The 22,962-nt window shown below is 39.9% G+C and overlaps 1 protein-coding gene and 1 non-coding gene across 2 annotated transcripts in view; both read right to left on the reverse strand.

Moving 5' to 3' along the window:
* Positions 1–14,719, reverse strand: part of CNTRL (centriolin) — an 86,261-nt gene extending 71,542 nt beyond the window's left edge. Inside the window, 4 exon segments of the mRNA XM_008573376.1 lie at positions 558–688; positions 2,533–2,564; positions 5,506–5,755; positions 14,694–14,719. Coding sequence (XP_008571598.1) covers positions 558–688; positions 2,533–2,564; positions 5,506–5,725 — 383 coding nt within the window. The 5' untranslated portion in view covers positions 5,726–5,755; positions 14,694–14,719.
* Positions 14,720–20,294: 5,575 nt separating this feature from the next.
* On the reverse strand, positions 20,295–20,369 carry TRNAI-GAU. The gene has a single exon. It is a non-coding gene; the product is annotated as a tRNA-Ile (tRNA).
* Positions 20,370–22,962: the final 2,593 nt, after the last annotated feature.

Here is a 22,962-nt window from a genome sequence, read left to right on the forward strand (position 1 = left end):
CAAGTTTTGGGGCTGGCCCAGTGGCGCACTGCTACAGTGCACCGCTTGGGAGCATGGTGGCGCTCCCGCCCGAGGGTTCGGATCCCACATACGGACCGGTTCCTGCTCACTGGCTGAGCGAGGCGCGGGAGCAACGCCGAGGGTTGCAGTCCCGTTGCCGGTCCCCGGTCTGGTGCGGGGGCAACACTGAGGGTTGCGATCCGTTGCCGGACACGGAAAAAGACAAAAAAAAAAAAAAACATTCTGCTTCATGTCAACATTCTTTATATAATAAGGCAGTGAACCATAGATGATATCCGGGGAAACTTCCCGTCAAAAATGGAATTAAGATAAACTATGGTATTCAAAATATGCATCTCCTTCTTTGATAATGCTACATATTATTCTGTATTTAGTAATGCCAGAACATATAGTTATCATATATGAAGGGCCAGACTATCAATGAATAAGGATCAAAATACTTGCTGTTTCAAAGGATTCTTTCAGTAACATGGATAGCATTAATCTACCTCTATAACAAAGACCCTGCAATGCTATCTAAAGAAGTAGTCACTCACCTGATTTTGTTGTATGATAAGTTGAGTTCACGTAATTTTAACAGCTTGTCCACCTTTTCAATCTTCCCTATTAGATTATAGCTGAGATTCAGTACTTCAAGTTTAGTACATTTTTCCAAATTCTCGATATACTAATCAGAAACAAATAAATAAATACTTTACACAATGGATGCCTTGAAATGAGGCACAACATTTAAGTATGAGCATCAGGAGTTGTTTTGCTCAGTCATCAGAGAATAATAAACTCTTACTGCTCTCCTGGCCAATCCCTGATGCAGCTCTTCTTGACCAGGAGTTGCAACTTTCTTCAAGCCTTCAAACTCTCCTTGCCCCTCAGTGGAGGTCAACACTTCCTACATGCTAAAAAGCTGAAGAGTAACAGCCAAGAATTCCTTTACCATTGTCCCTTCTACTTCAACTTTTCTATGCCTCCCCCATTTCCCCTCCAACTTTCTTCCAAGAGATGGCTTTCTTCTTTTTTAAACTGAAGTAGGTACTATGTTCCTGCATAATCTCATTCACCTCCTCCCCCAATGCCCTTGCATGTTCAGCCTCTTTCTCCTGGATCATCCACTCAAGTTTAAAAGCAGTCATTTTCCAACAGATATTCATTATGCACTTACTACATATGAGGTGTGGCACCAGGCAATGGAGATACAGCAATGAACTAGACAATTTCACCCTGCCGCAAAGAGCCTACATTCAATATGCTCATATTTCTTCTATGTAAAACAAATCACCTTGCTGCTAAACTTATTTTCCTATCAGGCCACCATCTTATTTCCCTTATTTGCTACCAATGTTCTCACAAAAGTTGACCATGTTTGCTCATTCTGCCTTCCATTCACTCCTGTTTTATTGGTAAGGCAATAAATCTACCTTGTCAATGTATTAAAATGGTTCTCTCTCCAAGATTATCATTATTCACCTATTCTGCAACATTTATCAAACATGGATTATGTGCAAGCAGTTGTTCCATGTACCAAAAATATAGTGTGAATAAGAAAAACAAGGTCCTTGTTCTCATTCATGGAGACAGACAATAAACAAATAAACAAGCAAACAAAATTTTTAGATAGTGGACAGTACTAAGAAGAAAATAAAGACAAAATCTTACAGAATACAAGGCACAAAGAAGGCAAATTTTGTCTGTTATGTTCTATACTATAGCACTACTGCCTGGCACACAGTGGGTGCTAAACAAATATTTGTTGACTGAAAGAATGAGAGGGAGTGACTGAGGAGAGGGTGACTAATTGTGACTGGGTGGTAAGAGAAGGCTTCAGAGGAAGTACACTGAGTTGAGACCTTAATAACAAGAAGCTAGCTGTGTGAATATCTGGGGGCAAAGAACACCAGAGTGAGCAAAAAAAACAGAGGCCTTAGAAGAATGGACCCAGTGCGTTTGAGAAACAGAAGGAATGGCTTTTTAATTGCCAAATCCAAATGACTTCTAAGTTTTCTTCTTCTTTCACTATTCTGTGATATTTTAAAACATCCATTTCTCCCTGAATTCCACCCCCTTTCCTTTGGCCTCCATTCATTATACTTTTGGATCTTTTCCTGTCCCAATAGCTCCTTCAGGATTTTTCACTGGGTTGGCCTCTCTCAGGCACTCTCTTTGACTCTGCCTCACTATTTCTTCTCTTAATCCTAGGTAATCTTCACAGTAAGTCATAAATTCCCAGAGATCAGAAACTAAGTTTATTTTGGGGCCGGCAGGTTAGCTCAGTCGGTTAGCGCTCAGCCTTGTAACACCAAGGTCATAGGTTTGGATCCCCATACTGGTCAGCCACCAAAATAAATAAATAAAAATTTAAAAAAGAGAAAAAGAAACTAAGTTTATTTATCTGTGGGAGTAGATACCTCCACAGTCTAACATAATGCCTCACTTATAATAACCACACAGTAACTATGTACTAATCTTATATTTTTGCAACTTTTAAACTCCAGCACATTTCCTTTTTTTAATTACATGAGTAAGATCTGAATATACTCTAGCAAAAACTTCAAACAAAACACAAAAAAGTTCTCTTCATTAAGCTCCTTATCACCCTGTATTCTACTGCTCAAAGGTAACAATACCCTTATCACCCTGTATTCTACTGCTCAAAGGTAACAATACCCTTATCACCCTGTATTCTACTGCTCAAAGGTAACAATACCCTTATCACCCTGTATTCTACTGCTCAAAGGTAACAATACCCTTATCACCCTGTATTCTACTGCTCAAAGGTAACAATACCCTTATCACCCTGTATTCTACTGCTCAAAGGTAACAATACCCTTATCACCCTGTATTCTACTGCTCAAAGGTAACAATACCCTTATCACCCTGTATTCTACTGCTCAAAGGTAACAATACCCTTATCACCCTGTATTCTACTGCTCAAAGGTAACAATACCCTTATCACCCTGTATTCTACTGCTCAAAGGTAACAATTGTTAAGAAGCTGGTGTATATACATCCAGACCTTTATATTCACTTACATTTATATATACACATACAGAAAAACAGAATTTTTAAACATATTTTGAGACCACACTAAACAAAATGTTTTAGAATTTCTTTTTTTCACTGAATATACCATGGATATTTTTCCATGTTAACACATAAGAGGTGTCTTTAAAAAAATTCACAGCAAGATTAATATCATCTTTTCCTTCTATTTTTCCATGAACTTTTCAAAGTACCCTCATATAGCTCTAACTCATTTTTTTAAAAAAACTTGGTATTTCATGTATACTGTACCACAATTTATTTAACCAATCCCCTATTGACACTTAATTATTTCCAATTTTTCTATTTAAATAATGCTTAATAAACATTACTATATTGACATTTTTGTATACATGTGCAAATAATATGAGGAAAATAGACATCAAGGAAGAGAATTGCTGGGTTGGTGAGTATAAATTCAATTGCTGATCAAAGTATAAAAAGATTTGAAATTTTGAAAATACTACCAAACCATCTTCCTAAAATGCTTTGCCAATATATGTGTACTAAAAACATGAGAATACCCATTTCCCACACTTTCTGAACACTGAAATAATTAATCTTTTTAAGTCTTGTCCTTCTGATGTACAAGATGAAAAATGGCATTAAACTATTGTCTTATTTCACATATCTTTTATATTGATGAATTGAACACATTTTCAAGTTAATATTGGCCATTTGTAGTACTTTTTGAACTGCCTGTTCATATCCTTTGCATGTTTTCCATTGTGTTGTCTCTCTTACTGAGTTGTAGGAGATCTTATGTTGCAAACACTACTGCCGGTTTGTTGCTTTTCTTTCACCTTTTTAAAAGATGTCTTTCATTTAACACAACTTTTAAATCTTATGTAAGCTAAATCGGTCAATATTTTTCTTTGTGGTATTAAGGTTAGTATTTGCTTCGGAGGCCCTTCTAAGATTTTAAAAATATTCTCCTATATTCTTTCCTAATATTTTCATAGCATTTTTGTTGGTTGTTTTTTTTTTTTGTTGTTGTTGTTTTGCTTTATTTTCATTTAGCTCTTCATTCTTCTGGAATTAATTTTTGTGAATGACATGATAGGAATCTTAAGTTTTATTTTCTCCAATTAAAGAGATCAAGTTTTCTATTACAATGTGTTGGTGTTATATAGTTTATGACTAATGTAGTAAACAACTTGCACTTTTAACCATATGCAGCACTGAAGTTTTTAGCAATATCTTCATTTTAGTTTTTAAAAATAGGGCTGGCCGGTTAGCTCACTTGGTTAGAGTGCATACTGATAACACCAAGGTCAAGGGTTTGTATCCCTGCACCAGCCAGCTTTCAAAAAAAAGAGTACATACTGTAAAAATAAACTGGCACTATTCAGTTCGCTTTTTAAAAAAATTCCAATCTAAAGTTCAGAGACACTGAAATTCTTAAAAATCCTCTTTTCCTATTTTATTAAATGGTGCAAAACTCTAAATTTGTTGCTGTTTTACATTGAGAGAATCACAACACATTTCATAGAGATGAAGTACTAACTTGATGGATAGTACATCCTGTCTTATGACCTTCCTGGACATTGCTGTCAAAGATTGTTAAAGACATACTACATTTCACAAAAGCAGCCATAAAAGAAAATTGCCTCTTGGTTCTTGCTTTATGAGTCAGAAAAAAATTAATCCCAGGTTCAGATCCAGACCATGGGCCAAAGATTCCCTATGTTTATTTATAAGTTAATATTAAATTTATTTTGGTTCAAAATAAAATGATTTTTTTCTTTAATTTGGTCTGTTCTAGGAAAGGAAACAACTAATATTCTAGAATATTTATCAAATTAGAAATAACCATATACCAAGTGGCAGCAAAGGTATAGAATAAATTCAATGTTGATAATGTTTATTAATAAAAACTGATCAGATATTCAGATCAATAAAGTTTGATGACTGTGATTTTATGACTTAGCAAAGAATAATACACTTTTGAAAATAAATTTTCAGAATAACAGAATGCTTTTAAGAAAAAAATTAAATGTTGGTAGAACATACATATGTCCCATGTGTGGGGAAATAAGTCCATTCACAGACAAGCAATTTGCTAACAAGCAGACTGGCATAGCCCAAGTGCGAAGAACTTTTTTTACATTGAATTAAGGCATTCCACTCTGAAGTGAACAAATATGCCTTCCCCCTAACCACGGAGGATGGCAACTTTGGAGTATGAGCTTTAAGGCACTCTCCTACCACACAAAATAAAGCTTCCTCTTTCTGGAAACTCCCCTTCCCTAATTCTTTCAGACATTTTCGCCCTCACCCAGAAGCCTCAGTCCTCTCACTGTCCTTACACAATTTCTGTCAATAAAAACAATAGCTCAAGTTTGTACCAGACTAGATGTTACATTTGGACCAGAAATGTAAGCTCAGTATTTCCATCTCTATTTAAGAGTATGTGGTCAAACAAATTTTTAGATTAAAAAGTGATACCTTTATGGTGTTGGTAGTCCAAAAGCATATTGTTTTCATCAGTAATCTCGACTTGTTCACACCACTGTCTCTCAGCATGAAAAGGCAGAGTCTCAGATCCAATTAAAGGTGAAAGTGACCTAGATCTCATATTGGACATAGGAGATGATGGACTAGGAGAGTGAAATGACGGCAGCATCTTGGCTTTGGAGAATAATTTTTGTTGAGGACCTTTCTTCATTGCAAGAATCAAGCTGGTGTCTATCAAATCCTGTAAGAGTTTTTAGTATATTTAATAAAGTTAATATTTTTAGAGCTATCGAAACTATTAATTTATTTCTAGAACTTTCAAGATTACAAAGTTGCAAAGTCAGAGGCTATAGATGCTAGGACCCATACTATTCTAAGCCAATGGAGCAGACACTATTTCAAATATCACTGATCACTCTCCGCCAGGAGGAAAAGAGACCTCTAGAGGGTCTAGTAGTGACACATGCTCCAGCCAGAAGTGTTACTTGTCATTCTATTCTTAGTTTATTGGACCAAACTAGTCACAAGGGCCCTTCCACACACACACACAAGAGGCCCTCGAATGCAGGAAGCTGTGAATATTTGGCAACCAGAAGTATTTAATACTGATGTGAACTCCCTCTTTCCTGAAACAGTCCACACTTTCCTGGTATCTTCTTGCCTCCTTAGCCACTTCATGACCTCCTTTGCTGGCCCATAATCCTCTATTCAGCCTAATTTAAATGTCAGAGTCCTCAAGGCTCCGTTCTAGTTTCTCTCTATGCTCACCTCGGACAATCTAATGCATACCCATAGCTCCCAATGCCACGTATATCTTCAATTGACCCTTCTCTGAGCTCCAGACTCCTATTCCCAATTGCCTAGTTAGTATCTCATTGGTATCCTAAACTCAGTCCAAACTGAATTTATCATTTACCCCATTCCTTCTTCACGTTCTGCTTATCCTGTTCCTCCTGCATTATTCCCTAACTAGTGAATGGTGCTCACTGGAATAAGCCAGAAACCTGGAAGTCACTCTTGACACCTCCCTCTTCCCTTTTTCCATACCCAATCAATCACTAAGTCCTATTAGTTCTTACTCCTAAATATCTTTCAAATTAGTCTACTTCCTTCCATTTCCACTGTCATCCACTCTAATCCAATTCCTCATCAAACTACCATAATAGCTTCCAACTGATCTGTCTACAAGCTCTCTTGCCTTCCTCTTCCATCACTACATTACAATCAGCCAGCCAGAATGACCTATCTAAAAAGTAAATCTAGCAGTCTGTAATATTTACTATGACTTGAAAAGTCCCCCATGATCTGACCCTGTCTATCTAGACTCATCTCCATCATTCATTCCCTCGACCATGGGCTCCAGTCACACTGGCCTCCACACAATTCCTTCTGCCTCAAATGCTTGCCCCTATTCTTTTCACCATGTTAATTTTTAGTCTTCCTTCAGAGATAGCTGAACTGCTGCTTCCTCAGGAAAGCCTTCAGTGTAGGGCAGACTGAGTGAAATCCCCAGTTCTATATTCTCTATCAACTTGTATTTTTTCCTCAAACAATCACAGTATGCAATTATACATTTATGTGATTTTGCTTAACATTTGTCTCCCCCACTGAACTATAAGCTCCATGAGAGCTTCTCTGTTTACCACTGTCTCCCCAGTCTAGCATAGTGTCTGCCATCTGGCAGGAACTCAATAATTTGCTGAATGAATAAATGAATGGACTTATCTTCCACTCGTTCCTCTCTCTCACCCATCAAGATTTTCATTCTGCCTCTGAAATATTTCTAAATTCATCTCTATCCATCTTCATAGCTACTGCCCTAGATCCAACATTTATCATCTCTTGCTTAGACTATGATACTCTCCTAACCAGCTTCCTTTCAATCCTCTTTTGCCTTACCTTTAATCCATCCTTTATCTTTGATCCACTTACCTCATAAAAACAAAATAAGTTTGGTGGTTCCCACTGCCTGTAAGTCTAAACATTTCAGTGCCATACACGGAACTTATCACAATCTGGACCTAACTTTCTGGCCTAATCTCTTATCCCTCCCTACCATCCACCCTATACTCTAGTCATCTTTTTTATCATTACCTGACCATATCATGGGTTTTTGCTCAGGAAATTCCCTCTCCTTAAAATAGTGTCTTCTTCTACCTCTCTACCAACCAAAATGTCACTTTATTGGTGAAGGCTTTTCAGAAATCCACTTCCTTCAGGTAGAACTAATTCTCCCTGCTTATCACAATGAATATACCTCTATCAGAGACCTTATTCTACTATATATTTTTTGCTTGCCCAGAATGCAATATCCATGAGTGGAGGGATAATCTCTGAATTCCCAGAAGCTCGAAGGTATGAATGTACCTAACATCTTACAACTAGAAGTCAATCTGTTTAGAAATTATACTTTCAATAGTGTGGTCTCACATATGTGTACTCCCTCTTTCTCTCTCACTGTATGTATATGTGAGTATGCTTTTATTGCAGTATAACATATACAAAATGTACAAATCATAAGTGTACAGCTCAATGAATTTCTATACAGTGAGTACAAGGTATGTAAACTGCATCTAGATGAAGAAACAGAATATGATCAGAACCCCAGAGGCCCTCTCGAGCCCCCTTCTAGTCACTAACCACCAACACATGGGTAATCATTATCCTGACTGCCAACACCAGAGATTTTAAAACTATTTTTGAACTTTACATAAATGAAATCATACAATGTCTTTTAAATCTGCCTTCTTTTGCTAAACATTATATTTCTGGAATTCACTCATGTTCATCTCATCTCATGCTGTACGAAAGACATCTGGTCACTCCAAACTCCAGTGCCTACAATTGCTTGTCCACAAAACAAATTTTATTGAAGTGTATGTATTCCAGAAGGAACTAAAGCATTTATTGATGAAAGGGACCTTGGTCAAATTCTTTTATTTTTCATATAAGAAAATTAAGGCTCAGAATGGTAAATGACTTGCTTAGCAAGTCGTTATTAGCAATAGTAATGATGACAGTCTTCATAAACAGTATTAGTCCTCAACACCAAGAGTCCCAATTTGCAAGATTAGGCTTATGCAAAAAAGATGTCATGATATATGGTTGCTCTTATAAATACATTTTGTCTAAAAATGATGCAAAAATTATAGATTTGACTAACTTTTAGACAAAAAAAATCTTATTAAGAGGTATAGATCTTGAGCAAGGCTGCATTAACAATGATCCTACTTTTGCTAAATATCTGTATTTCCCCTACTCTCGCTGTTAAAATATGAAGGCAAAACACAAATTACTTTTTAGAGAAAAAAGTTTAGTGAAATAGGATATTAGATTAAAGTAGTTTTCATTTTTTTATGGATAATTTTTAAAATTATTAAAAACAAAATGTGTAGATGCCCAAGACTCGGCTTAGCTTTACTGATCACAATTTTTAGGGGGTGGGACCAGGCTTTTGAAATGTTAAACTATCCAGATGATTCTGATGACCAGTCAGGCTAGTATCCCCCATCAATACCACTCATTGGCACTTAATGCATCATATCAAAATGGGGAGGACAGCTTACATCTTTTTTGTTTTTCCTATAGTTCCCACTCAGAGAAGATACTTAATAAGTATTTTTGATGACAGTAGTGCAGAAGTATAATTGCATTTTTATATTACATTTCATTCCAGGGAGGAAGGGTCTTTAGAAATGCTTTTAACATAACTGCATTATGGGGCAATTAAAAATTACCACTTTCAATGTCAAAAAGTGCCAATGATAAGTACTCTCACCATCTTTTTTTTTTAAAGGCCATAGGTATAGCTAGGCCGTAAAGGGCAAGTGTTAAAGTTCAAGCCTAAGACCCTACGACTCAGGGATGAGTCAGACTTCATAGTCTACATGAATGAGTAGAAACAGCATTTAGAGAAAAATGAAAGTGTGGATGTCTGATTCCGAAGAAGCCCCATTTTATTAGAGAGAGCATACACAGACCTTTCCTCATAGGAAAAAGTACTGTTCCCCTTCTCCAGGGTGATACATGTACTTCTTTCACAGTTCCCAGCTCTCTCTTCTACCAGTACTTCCCATGTCAGTTAAAGTGTTTGTAGAGATAGCTGATGCATTTATTAAGGTTGTGTGGGTCACGAATGAACATTCAGTTTCCAACCATTTTCTTCTTTCGGGTGCAACACTGCAATTCATTCCCCTTCCAGCCTAAAAGGCATCTGGGGCTCTTGATCAGTTATTTTGGGTGCTTTCAAAGTTTTCTAGGATCTCAATGTTTTCATATACTCAGAACCTGGCTCTCTTCTCATTCCAACAATAAACCACTTTGGGGGGCAGGAAGGTGAGCCTTACACTGACCAGTCTAGGAACACCTCTTGTTCTGGGGGTGACTGAATGGTTCACTATACTAGGGGCACTACCTCTGCCCAGCTAGGAATGCAACATCTCATGCTAGGGCCTCCTCCCCACCAGCTAGGGCAAAGGGGAACTCAGTGGGCCGTTGTAAGGCCAGCTAAAGTAGTTCTCAATCCAAGGATTGGGGTAGCTCAAGTCTTAATGCCATATAAATTGATATTAGAAAGGGATATTGTAATGGAGTGATATGTAAACATCTTCATATATATGACATTGTGAAATATATATGATAAACTAAATTTGGCCTAAGGCTAGCTGTGTACTTTGAGTATCTACTTAACTAACTGCCACCTAACTTGTTAGGTAAAGTAACTGAAAGCTTAACTTTGGAGTACACTTTGTAACGAATAGCCAAGTCTCAGCCAATCACAGCTGTCAAGTTTCAGTCAATCACAGACAGCCAACTAATCAGACCATGTTCAAATAATGCAAATGCCCCAGCTATAACCAATCAAGCTGTTTCTGTACCTCAGTTCCCTTTTCTGTCCCTAAATGCTGCCTTCCCATGTTGCAGAGCAGAGCTCTCTGAACCTCTTCTGGTTCTGAGGGCTGCCCAATTTGTGAACTGTTCTTTGCCCAATTACACTGTTAAATTTACCTTGTCAAAAGTTTTTCTTTCAATGTATACATTTGGTCTTCTTCCTGTTTCCTATCACACAGCTCCTAACACTTCTGGAATCTCCAGACACATGAGAGTGTCTTTTGTGTGTGAATAAGATGACTGGTAGCCCCTAGATAGCCTCAGGATGAGGGGTGGTCACCAGAGAGACCAAGGCATGATTAGTGGGTTGGGACTTTCAGTTCCACCCCCAAACCTCCAAGGAGGAGACGAGGGGCTAAAGGTTGAGTTGATCACCAATGGCCAATGATGTAATTAATTATGCCAATGTAATGAAGACTCCATTAAAAACCCAAAGGGACAGGGACCAGAGAGCTTCTGGGTAGCTGAACACATGGAGGTACTTAGAGGATGGCATGCTGGAGAGGCGAAGCCTCGTGCCCCTTCCCACATGCCTTGCTCTATGCATCTCTTCCATCTGGCTGTTTCATCTGTATCCTTTGTAATATCCTCTATAATAAATGAATAAATGTTAAGAAAACTATTTCCCTGAATTCTGTAAGCTATTCTAGTAAATTAATCAAACCCAAGGAGAAAGTAGTGGGAGACCCAATTTATAGCTAGTGGCCAGAAGTAGAGGTGACAACCTACTACTTGTGATTAGTGATTAGCATTTGAAATGGGTGGCAGTCTTGTGAGAATGAGTCCTTAACCCATGGGATCAGACTCTATCCCCCGACAAATAGTGTCAGAACTGAATTGAATAAGAAGATACCCAGCTGGTGTCCCCTGGAGAAGTGCTTAGTGTGTGGAGAAACAACCCCCACACATCTGATAACATAAGTACTATAAGAGAAGAATACTTGTGTGTGTGACAGGAGGAAAAACACTTTGGGTTTTTCCCATGTCTATTAATATACAACTTCACGGGCATATGGGTATTATTATACAGGCTGAGATTCTAAAGAAACTTATTTTTTAAATGGCTGGAGCATATACAGACAGTTTATATAAAGGAGAGTTTCCATTAATATAATTCATTAATATATTCAATCAATTAACCAGCATTTAGCCAATGAAATACCTTTTAATGACCATATAGTAATTCTAGGAATGATGATCTTGCCCAAGCCATTTATGGATTTCTTTGGCTCCTTCTTTCAGAACTAATTTATAAGTCTCATAAGAAAATCGGACCCATCACCACTACCCTGATTCAGTAAACTTGATTCCAAATGAATTTTGGCTACTTCCAAAAATCAAATCCTCCCTGAAAAGATGATGACTTGCTACCACTAAAGTTAATTCTAAAGAATATAATGCTAGGCGCTAATAATTACTGAGGGCTAATCATGTACCAAATATTGTGATAAGCTCTTTATATATGTATCACATTGAAAGAACTGAATACAACTACTTATGAGATAGGTGTAATTTCCCATTTTACAGATGAAGAGGTTAAATAATTTGTCCAAAGTTCTATAAATAATTGGTTAAGCCAAGACTTGAATCCTGATCTGATTCCAAAACCCATGCTCTTCAATATAGTTGACTGACATTATTATAAGATCAAGGTCAAGAGATTGGATCCCCTTACTGACCAGCCTCAAATATCTGTATCTATATCTGTCTGACTGAGTTTTCTGGAGTCCAGATTATGTTTGCTTTGTTCTCTAGGGCCTAGCATGACACTTTACACAAAACAGACCATAAATGAAAGCCACTTAATGACTTGAATTAATGGATGACATACACCATAAAAACAATTCCTGAAGGAAAACCAGAAAATTTTATACAAGATAGGATCACTGAAATTATGATCTGGCCTCTTAAGGTGACGAATTTGAAGGAAACAAAAACCTGCCACATTTGTTTTTAAAAAGTTGGTATTATTTCACAGTCATACATTACAATATCGCCAACTGCCTTGTTCCAATATCCTAATTTGCTACTTTAAACTACTAACTTATACCTGTCTGTACTTTTTCCTTTATTTTCTCATATTAAACTATATACATGTGTCAAAAAAATTTCCCCCCAATTCACATAACTGCTCTCTTATGCCATTGCCACAAGGATTTCTGTCCTAATTTCAAAAGCATGGTAAACAATTTTTGTCTTATATCACATCATTCTGCCGTAAAAAAAAAATCTTTTAGTAACTGTGATATTGTGAAATATATATATATATGGTCTTGTCCCATTTCCTGGCATATTACTTCTAAAATCCTTGGACTCTCCAAAGTGATGTGTCTTTTTATATGCTAATGAGTTGACTGACTGGCCACCCTAGGAAACTTCAGGATGGGGGCTGATCACTGGAAAGACCAAGCTATGATTGGAGGATTGGGACTTACAGCCCTACTTCTCAACCTTCCGGGAAAGGGAGGGGACTGAAAATTGAGCTGATCACCAATGGCCATTGATTTAATCAGTCATGCGTGTGTAATGAATTTTACATAAAAACCCAAAAAAACTGGGTTCTGGGAACTTCCAGATAGCCGAACATGTAGCAGTACCTGTAGAATGGCACTCCCTGGGAGGGCATGCCCTTCTCACATACCTTGCCCCATGCTTTTCATTTGTATCCTTTATAATATGTTTACATAAGTATTTCCCTGAGTTGTGAGCCGCTCTAGCAAATTAATCAAACCCAAGGAGGGGATAGTGGGACTTCCAATTTATAGGCAGTTGGTCAGAAGCACAGATAAAACAACCTGGGGCTTGTGATTGGAATCAGAAGTAGGGGGCAGTCTTGTGGGACTGAGCCCTCAGCCTGTGGGATCTGATGCTATCTCCAGGTAGATAGTGTCGGATCAGACTTGAGCTGAATTAGAGGACACCCAGCTGGTGTTAGCTGTTGCAGAATTGATTGCTTCCTTCTAAATAATACTCAAACATGAGAGGAACTAAGAGGCATCTACTTAAAAAGGTAAAATTTTATTTATTACTGAGTTAAATGGGTTAATGGATGACATACACTATAGCATGTAGTTTTCATAAAGGCAAGAAATTTAAAAAGTGAAAGAGGGGAGGAACAGAGCCCAGTCCCACTTTTTTACATCCTTCTCCATCCAGTAGCATGATAGAAGATTACAAAATTGGAATAACAGTGTGTGCTACATACTTCATACTTAAAAAAATTTTTTGGCTTAAGAAAGTATCCAATGTTTTTATGCAATGCAATTATTTTATATCCTGCATCTTAGTCTTCTCTCCAAATTCTCAAAACACAAACCATCCAGAACTCCTCTCATAGCATGCCTACCTACTTGCCTTTCTATTCTAACACCCTGGCCCCTGTGTCCTTCTCCACCCTATTAACATCCTGACTTCCCCTCTCCCGTCTCTCTCATTCTATTCGGATACCCTAAAACCCAAGCTTCCCATCCCTTTTCATTAATTTAGTTATTCAATTTTATTGAGCAGCTTTTATGTGCCAAGAACTGTGCTAGGCTCTAAGAATCCACAGCTGAGAAGGCAGGGATTCTACACTCAAGATGCACAAAAGGATTGTATCTCCCTAATATACATGGTCTCTGCACCAAGTAGTCTCTTTCATTACATTTATAGCAGTTGGAATTAAATAATTATTTATAAAACTACTTGATCACTGCCCATTTCTCCTTCTAGACTATAAACTACAAAAGAGCAGGGACTCTGTTGTTCTGTAAACAATAATACTTAAGGACTGTGCCAAACACTAAACATATTACCGAGATTAAATCCTCACAGATGCTGTATAAAATCAGAATTATTAATCTCATTTATAAGTAGCAATGTATCACCAACAGTTAAGAACTTAGATTCTGGAACCAGAGAGCCTGAGTTAAAATCTTGATTTTCCACTTACTAACGGTGACATTAGGCAAATTAATTAACCTTAGTGCCGTCACTTTTTAAATGGAGACCATAACCTCACACAAATTATTTTAAATTCTAAATGAGTTAATGTATGCAAAGTACTTAGAACTGCACCTGACACACGGCGAACACTCAAAAGTGATTAGTAATTATTTTTACAAATGAGGAAAAGGTTAAGGAACATGCCCAGAGTCACAGACGCAGTTAAGTATCACAAGGTGGCAGAATCGAGAATTGATCCCACGTCTGTTCGGCTTCAAAATCCCTTCATCCCTTAAGACTATTTGCTCTTCCCCTTCTTTTAGCGTTTCGTCCCAACATCGTAACTCTCATCTTTCTGCACGTACCGTACCGATCCCGTGATACCCCTCAGGATACCACCATCCTTTATCCCGGTCATTCCACCGTCACCTGCCACCGCCAGCCCCTCCCTGAAGGAGGGGACCCCCATCCTTCTCGTCGCCGCACCGCAACTTCCACACCTGCCCCCGCCCTCCTCACACCTTCTCCTGCAAACCTCGCTCCGTCAACCACCTCCCACGCTCGTTCCGGGCCCTCCCCTCCTTCCCATCCAATCCCAATTCCCAGACACAGGCCCCCGCCCCGAATCCACCCCGAGCCGGCCCACCCCACGCTCGGTCCGGGCCTTCCCGCCTTTGCCGCCGGCCCCTATACCAGGGTCCGGACGCCAGAGGACGGCCTCGACCAGGTCTGCTACTCACCGCCGAGGAGCCGAGCCGAGCCGGGCAGCCCCGCGGAACGAGGCGAGGCAGAGACGCGCGAGTTCTTTCCCTCAGGCTCCCGGAGGCGCGGCGGCCATTTTGTTGTGTTGTGCCGGTTGCCGAGGGGCAGCGCGCGCGGCGTGGGCGGGGCCTGTCTCGGCCACGCCCCTCCTCGGGGCGGTTGGGGGGCGGGGAGAAGCTTCCCGCCGCCTTGGCCGCCTCGGCCGCTGGGGCGCGCGGGTTTAGGGAGACCTTGCCCGCGAGGTTTCCAGCCTTTGCTCTCCGGTCGCGACGCTGGCGAAGTTGGGGGGCGGGGCCTGCGGGAAGCGGGGGGGCCTGCGGCAGCTGTCCGCAGGGCCTTTCTCTTCTCGGAGGCGAAGCTGTGGACACCTCCCTCCGAGACACGCTCTTTGGGGGTCTGGGTCAGAGGACGACCCGAGGGACGGACGGAGCGCTGTCACCAGCCTTCCCCACTTCTGCTGCTGGCCTTGATCTTGTGTGCCTCGTAGCACGCTTCTCTTTGCATGGCTATTTCTGAGGTGGATTCTCTTCTTCGGGGACCGAACAGGCCGGCCGGACGTGGCGGAAGTTCAGGGCGGACGCAGTTTGGGCTCCAGCTGCCACCTGAGGTTAAGGAAGCGAGACCAGCTGTGAATCCTGGGCAGAGAGTATTCCTCTGGCTGGTCCAGGAAAGCTAAAGCAAGAAACATTTGCAGAGACTTCAGTTCGGATTTGCCTAAAAGTGCTGCATTCAATACATATATTCAGCAGATATTTTAAGAGAATTTAGCAGATACTGTGCTGCATGCTAGGAAAATACACTGCTTTTTTTTATTTTTATTTTTACTTTTAAGCGAGGACACCTTTCATTCCAGCCTCCCATTTCCAAAGTATGCCCTGGACCATCAGTGGCTGCACTAGTTCCGGAAATCTCCAGTGCACTCACTGAGTCTCCTTTACTGTAACCCTCTAATCTCAGCAAAGTGCTTGCTCGAAAGATCCCCATCCCAGCATAATTCTGAACTTCCTTGTGTCCTCCAGTCCCTTGTTCTTGCCATTTTCTCATTATTATTCCCTCCTATCTTTTCCTTTCTTCACCACACGTGGTCCATCTTTATAATACTATTTTAGAAATTCCCTCAATCCGTGCCTCAGTTTCTTCGTCTATGAAATGGGGATAATCATGCCTGCTTCCTACAGTTTTTCTGATAATGATAAAAGTTCATGTATGTGAAAGAACTTAGAACAGTGCCTAGCCCATAGTAAATTCTCAGTATGTTTTAGTTATTTTATTATTAAGGACAGTTTTCCCAGAAGAAGTGATGTCTCATCCTAGGCCCGAAAGAGGAGAATTTAGTCAATGAGTAGGGGAGTGGGGAAGAATTTGGCAAAGAAAACAACTTGTTAAGGACAGTTTTCCCAGAAGAAGTGATGTCTCATCCTAGGCCCGACAGAGGAGAATTTAGTCAATGAGTAGGGGAGTGGGGAAGAATTTGGCAAAGAAAACAACTTGTGCAAGCCCCAGGAGGTGGGAAAAAAGGGGTTTGGCAATAAGCTGGATGTTAACTAATTCAGTGTGGCTGGAACAAAACATTAGTAGTATGAAAACATTAAGTAGTTCAGTATGGCTGGCGCAATAATCTGGAGTGGAGAAACTAAAGCTGAAAGAGGGACTTTATTATAATCCACTTTAGACACTGAATTTTTCCTTAAAGCAGAGATGGTTTCACCTCAATAGGAAATTCAGGTGACTTCCAACAGGGGGCACCATTCACACTCACTTATGTGAATGATGCTCCTCTCGCTCCCACGAGTTACACAACACAAAAGGCAGCCCTTGGAGTTGTAGAAAGCCAGGATTCCCGAAGAGCTGCATTAAAATAAAAAAGAGGCTGTATCCATCTGTAATGAAGTTCATATGATATTTATAGTTTGGAATGTGTACATTGCTAATGTTCAGTTCTATTATTTTTGTTTGGTTTGACAAACATTTCTTTTCTTCTTCCACCAGAAGCTTGGATTTATTTGTAACCTCACTGCTGTCACCTTTCAAAGTCTGCAATGGTATTCAGGTTGGATCACGTTGTCAAATCACTGTGTGCTAATAAAATCGATTTTATTAGTAGCCATCAAAAATACTCAGAAAATCCAGAGAATGGTGCAGAACACTTATTTTTCCGTCTCTGTTCATATCCAGGTCGCTTCAGATGGACACTCTCCAGTCCCGTCTTGCCCTGTTTTCCTCCCTTATGAAGACTTAGTACCCTCTGCTTGTGTCTAGCATTGGATATACCTCAGGACTTAGAGAATTCAGATGGGAAACGTTTCTCTAGTTAATTTGAATTTTAACTGCCTCTCAGCATATTAAAAGAACCTCCCTTCCCAAAGCAGGAGTGAGGATAGGAAAGGAGTGAGGGCAACTCCTTCATTCCACACTAATTTGTATTTATCCAACAACACGAAAAAGTTGTTATTCTCCTGAGTTGCATTTACAGTACAAATATTTGCATGGCAGGGTGACCTAGCTATCCTTAGTTCTTTTTCCAAACTGTAGCAAAGCTATTCTGTTTGTTTTAACTTGCCTCATCTTTTGCAACCCCATTTAATCATTTTGCAAATTTAGAGAAGAATGAGGCTAGCTTGACAGGGCAGGGATGGCAGCTTCTATCTGTGATTGCTAGTGTGACTTAAAAATTAACTAAATTACAGATATGTTTTTAAATAAGTGCTTATGTTTTAAAAAATCACAGAGTAAGGTAAAGTTTGCAATATAAAAAAATCGTGTACTAAATTCATACAATTTCCTTTCTCATTTTAAAGCTTTTGTAAGTTAACATTTTAAATTTCCACAAAAGGGAAAGCCCTTCTTTTCAGAAGAATGTCAATTAATAAATATAGATGAAATGACTGAATTAGGAAATTATCATTTTGCAGCCCTCAATATAATATTTTTGATTCAGACAAGGATCATCAATAAACATTAAAACCACTGCATGAAACACATGTATTGTTGGGGGAATAAGGTATCTACCTGGTCTGCAAATATCGCCCCACAGATTACTTGTTAATTACAAAGGGAAAAATACCTTTACAATGGGAACTAGGCAAGGAGAAGTAAATTGCTCTTTTTTATTTTCTATTTTTCTAGCACCAGATTCTTCCCAAATCCCATAATAATAGTAAAGATACCATCAAAAGGGAATACATTCAGAATCGTATTAGAAAAGGAGTGAACGAGAAGGAAAATGATGAATTTGTATTGACAGTTAAATCAGAGATGAAGAAGGTGCTGTCCACAATGGGAAACAGCTGTGCGGGAAGTAGGAGACATCAAAAGCTTCCTGTCCACCTGCCAACTAGATATGACCGCGTGGGCATCTTAGAGTCACCTCGAATTCAGTGTGTCCAGACTAAACTTATCACCTCTGTTGCTCCCCCCAAACGAAACTCTCCTCCTCTTCCTATATACTCCATCTCAGCAAAAATCATCTCATACCACTGATTGCTCAAGGCAGAGACTTGGGAGTGAGTCTGGACTCTTTCTTACATCTTACTATTCACAACCAGTTCATCATCTTGCCCCTCATAAGAAATACTATTGTCAATTCCCACTTCTGCATCCTACCATGTTACCTAAACATGCTGTCTCTGCTTCCTGACATCTCAACTCTCTTTAATCTGCCTGCTGTGTGAGAGAATGGGTGGGGAACAGGCATAGAGGTAAAATGTATCGAGTGGGGATGTTAGGTACAAGCAACAGAAATCTACTCTGACTGAAATTATTGAATGGACACTGGGTAGTTCACAGAGTCACTCAGAAAACTCGAGAACCAGACTTAGAAAAAGGGCAAGAACAAAGCCAAAACCACAGGCACAGTCGCAACACAGAACCAGTCCACTGAACACTCAACACTGCTATTAACAGAACCAGCCCTGAACACTGGCCTTCTGACACTGCTTCTTTGCATCACCAGGTCCAGATTAAAAACCAGGTCAAGCCTACATCATGTACCCGTACCATAATGCCAGAAAAGCCAAGGAGAAAATCTCGGATTTTAGCATCTATAATGGGAATTAGATACTGCCTCCACCATCACCCATAAAGTGGAGATTTAATTGAAACGGGGTTCAGATGCTAGTCAGCCACCATTGAAAAATACCCCTTATACAGTGTTGGGAAAATAGAATAGTTTGGTCAGGGTTCTCACTTTGGGTCCAGTTGGGTGTGGTTCAGCTTCCTTTGTAAGCAAATTTTGTGTGTGTGTGTGTGTGTGTGTGTGTGTGTGTGTGTGTGTGGTTAGTTGCATGTGCACCAATGTATCTTTAGTTTGGTTGCTATTCTTGTGTTCCAAGAGAGAAAGAGAGAGAAGGAGAGAGAGAGAGAGAGAAAAGGAGAGAGAGAGAAGGAGAGAGAGAGTGTAGACAGGAGTTTGAGGGAAGCAGGCGGTTGGGTGTCTGCCTTGAGCGTCTGCCTGGTGCAGACATGCTTTCCAACCTACGGCTCCAAGGACCTTTTGGCTGGTTACCTAGCTCATAGACCTGCATGATGGGGTTGGTGACCCAGCCTGGCATATGAGGGGTTTGTGGCCCAGTCTGTGAAGGGGCTTGATGGGTCTGGGAGCTCCAGGCCCAGCCCTAGCTCAACAATCAGCCCAGTCCGTGCAGGATTACTGGCAGGTAAAAGAGCCTGACAACTAGTGTGGTCCAGTAGTCCTATAATTGGCTATGTCAACAGGATTCCGACATTAGCCTTGTTGTAGCACAGCATACAGGAATACAAGTTAGGAACCTATTGCAGTAGTCCACATGAGAGATGCTGAAGATCAGAGCTGGGATAGTGGGGATAGAGACAGAAACAGTTGAGGGTTTAGATTTTGGATGTAGAACTGATAGAGCTTAGTGATGGACTGGATGAGGTGTGTTTCAGGGACAGAGTGGTCAGCTGTGCTGAATGGAGAGTTCAAGGAAGATGAGGACAGAAAAGTTTCTAAATGGATTTATCAACTTTAAGATTGCTGGCAACCTGGACATAAGTAGTTTGAGCAACAGGGTGGGAATGTAGGCCAACCTGAGTAGGTTTTAGAGTGAAAGGGAAATGAGAAAAATGCAAATAATTTGTTTGAAGAGTTTTGCTATGAAGAAAAACAAGGAGATGGTGGCATATGTGGAGGGGGGATGTGGGGTCCAGGGGAGATTTTCTTTCTTTTTTAATTTTTTCCCCACAGCTGGCCAGTATGAGGATCTGAACACTTGACCTTGGTGTTATCAGCACCATGCTCTAACCAACTGAGCTAACTGGCCAGCCCCCTGCTTTGTTTTTTAAGATGAGAAATGCTGATGGTAATGATTTAATAGAGATGGAAGAGACTGAGATGAAGAAGAAAAAGATTATTAAAAAGGCGAAAAAGAAATGGGGATAAGGTCTATGAACAGGAGAAGCTGTTTATAGAAACAGACACTTTTCTTCTGTTTTAGGAAAAGAGGGCACAGGACAAATGAGAGTATGACAAGTAATACGCGTGATTGAAGCTGAGCCATGGAAGAGTATTCCTTCGATGGCTCTGTTTTATGTGTGAAGAGGTCACAGATATAGGTCATCATCTGAGAGTAAAAAGGGATGAGAGGTTTGTGGAGAGAGAAACAGAATGATCACCTTGGAAAGTGGGAAAGCAAACTGCTTCACCATAGCCCTCCTGCCCTCTCTGCCTCGGGAGGAAACAGCAGCCTCTGCGATACTCGACTGACCCCCAGCTTCCCCAGGAGAGAATCTCCTCTGTGAATTGTAGACTCAGCCCTCACCAACTCCCCATGAATTTGGGGTCATCCACCCACTAGGCCAGGAGCTTCTTGCGGGCTCATCTGTGGCCTGTGCTTCGGGATGCCCAGGGCCACATTGGGCCCCCACCACATCCTGGTGGTTAGACTGTGAATGTCCACCCTCCCCACCCCCAGATTCTTGAACCACCAGAAATTATGAAACAGTTGCTTTTTTAATGACCCTCCTCCAGATGCTAAAGCAAGTTGCCCTTGGAACAAACTTAATCTAAGGAGTTAATGACCAAGAAAAAATTAAAAACTAGTGATGTAATTTTTCTAATCAGTTTTTATCAGTTTTTCCTTCCAGTTTTTGTTGTTGTTGTTGTTGTTGTTTTTATAGTAGTTGTCTCTTCTCCTTTCCTACTGCTACCATTCTAACCTGCTGCCTCACACTGGATTGCTGCAACACCCTCCCAATTTATCTCTTGGCTTTATACCTGGGGTTATCCATACTAGATATTACTACCAGATTGATTATTTTTAGCCATGCTTTAATCATATGCTCTTCTGGGTTAGAGTCTTAAATGGTTCTCTGTTGCTTGCCATATAGTCTACTCTTTTGGTTTTCGAGGTCCTCTCTAATTTTGCCATCTCACTACTCTTCTATCCTTTTGCCCCACTAAATCCAAACACTAATGTTACACTCCAGTTGTTTTCCCACATCATGTTCATTTGAGTCAGATTAGCATAATCGATATCAACAGCCAGTTAAAGTAAGGCTTTGTCTTTCCAGCTCCACAGTAATGGTCCTGGAGAGTCTCTCTCATATTGCTCTTGTTCTTTACTTCCTACTCTTTTCCAGAGTTTCCTGGGCTTCTAACTTGCTTGTCTTTGTTGAGTGATTTCATTCTCATGCTTGCATGTTGGACTCAATTACAAAACTTGGCTTTCCTGTCTTGAAACGTCGGTATTCCCTAGGATATGCCCTATTTCCATTCCCTGGATCTTCCCACATGTACTCAATTCGGGTAATTTTCTGCCCAAACAAACCAAACCCCAGGACCTTGCCCTGCCACCTTCCTGGTTGGCACTTCATCTAGTCTTGCGCCAGCACCCAGAAGGGATAGAGCTCGTGATACCAGTAAGGTGCTGGGTTTGTCACTGTCCATCAAAAATGCCATATTTATCGTATTTATACCTGCCTTTGTGCCTTTGCTTGTGGTTTTTTGTGTATTTGATTGTTTGTTGCTTAGCATTCCCTTTCTGCTCCTTTACAACAATCCAAACCTCACTCTGACTCCTATAAACTTACAGTCAAGACCACACAAGGATACACTTAACTCTATATTTAAATTTTTTATTTTCAAATGATTGTATGTAAAGCAGTGTAGCTTAGTGAAGAAGGTTTCAGATCCTTGCCTACTCAAGTTTGGATTATGACTCTGCCTGCTATTAACTGAGGTACAGAGGCAAATTGCTTCTCCACTCACAGCTTCAGTTTCTTCCATAAATGAGAGAAATAATAGCTACTCTTCCAGAATGTCATGAGGATTGGAAGTAACACATGTACATAGATTCACCCATTGTCCAGACTATAGAAGCTACTTAAGAAACTGTTATTCATGTTATTAGTGATAATCTTGTCACTCCAACTAGATGGGAAGCTCCTTGAAGTCAGGGAATATATCTTATATTTTTTATAGCACCAGCTAGAATTCCTTGAACTTTGCAGTTTCATAATAATGTGACTTAATGTTAATGGAATTTCCTCTTATTTAACCTATCAGAATAACACCTGGGAAATAACAAGATTGTACAAAGCTGACATATAGCAATCAGAGACACAGACACGAAGCCCTTGAGTGTTCGTGAACTAAAAAGTTAAGATCACACAAATTCCTAGAGTTTGGCAAAAAACTAAGGATTAATAGACCATATAAAACTTTCCCAGATTCTTTTCAACAGATTTAATGGAATGTTAGAACTGAGGGGAATCTTAGGGTTCAGTCATATCATCTAGCTAAACTCCTTTAATTTACAAATAACATTATCATCATTCTGTTCTAAAAGATAGTTATTCTCTTACATAGAAATGGGCAGGCTCATTTTTTTTTTTTTTTTTTTTTTTTTTTTTTTT

This window comes from Galeopterus variegatus, unplaced genomic scaffold (genome assembly GCF_000696425.1).
Source record: "Galeopterus variegatus unplaced genomic scaffold, G_variegatus-3.0.2 Scaffold912, whole genome shotgun sequence".
NCBI classification, from domain to species: domain Eukaryota; kingdom Metazoa; phylum Chordata; class Mammalia; order Dermoptera; family Cynocephalidae; genus Galeopterus; species Galeopterus variegatus.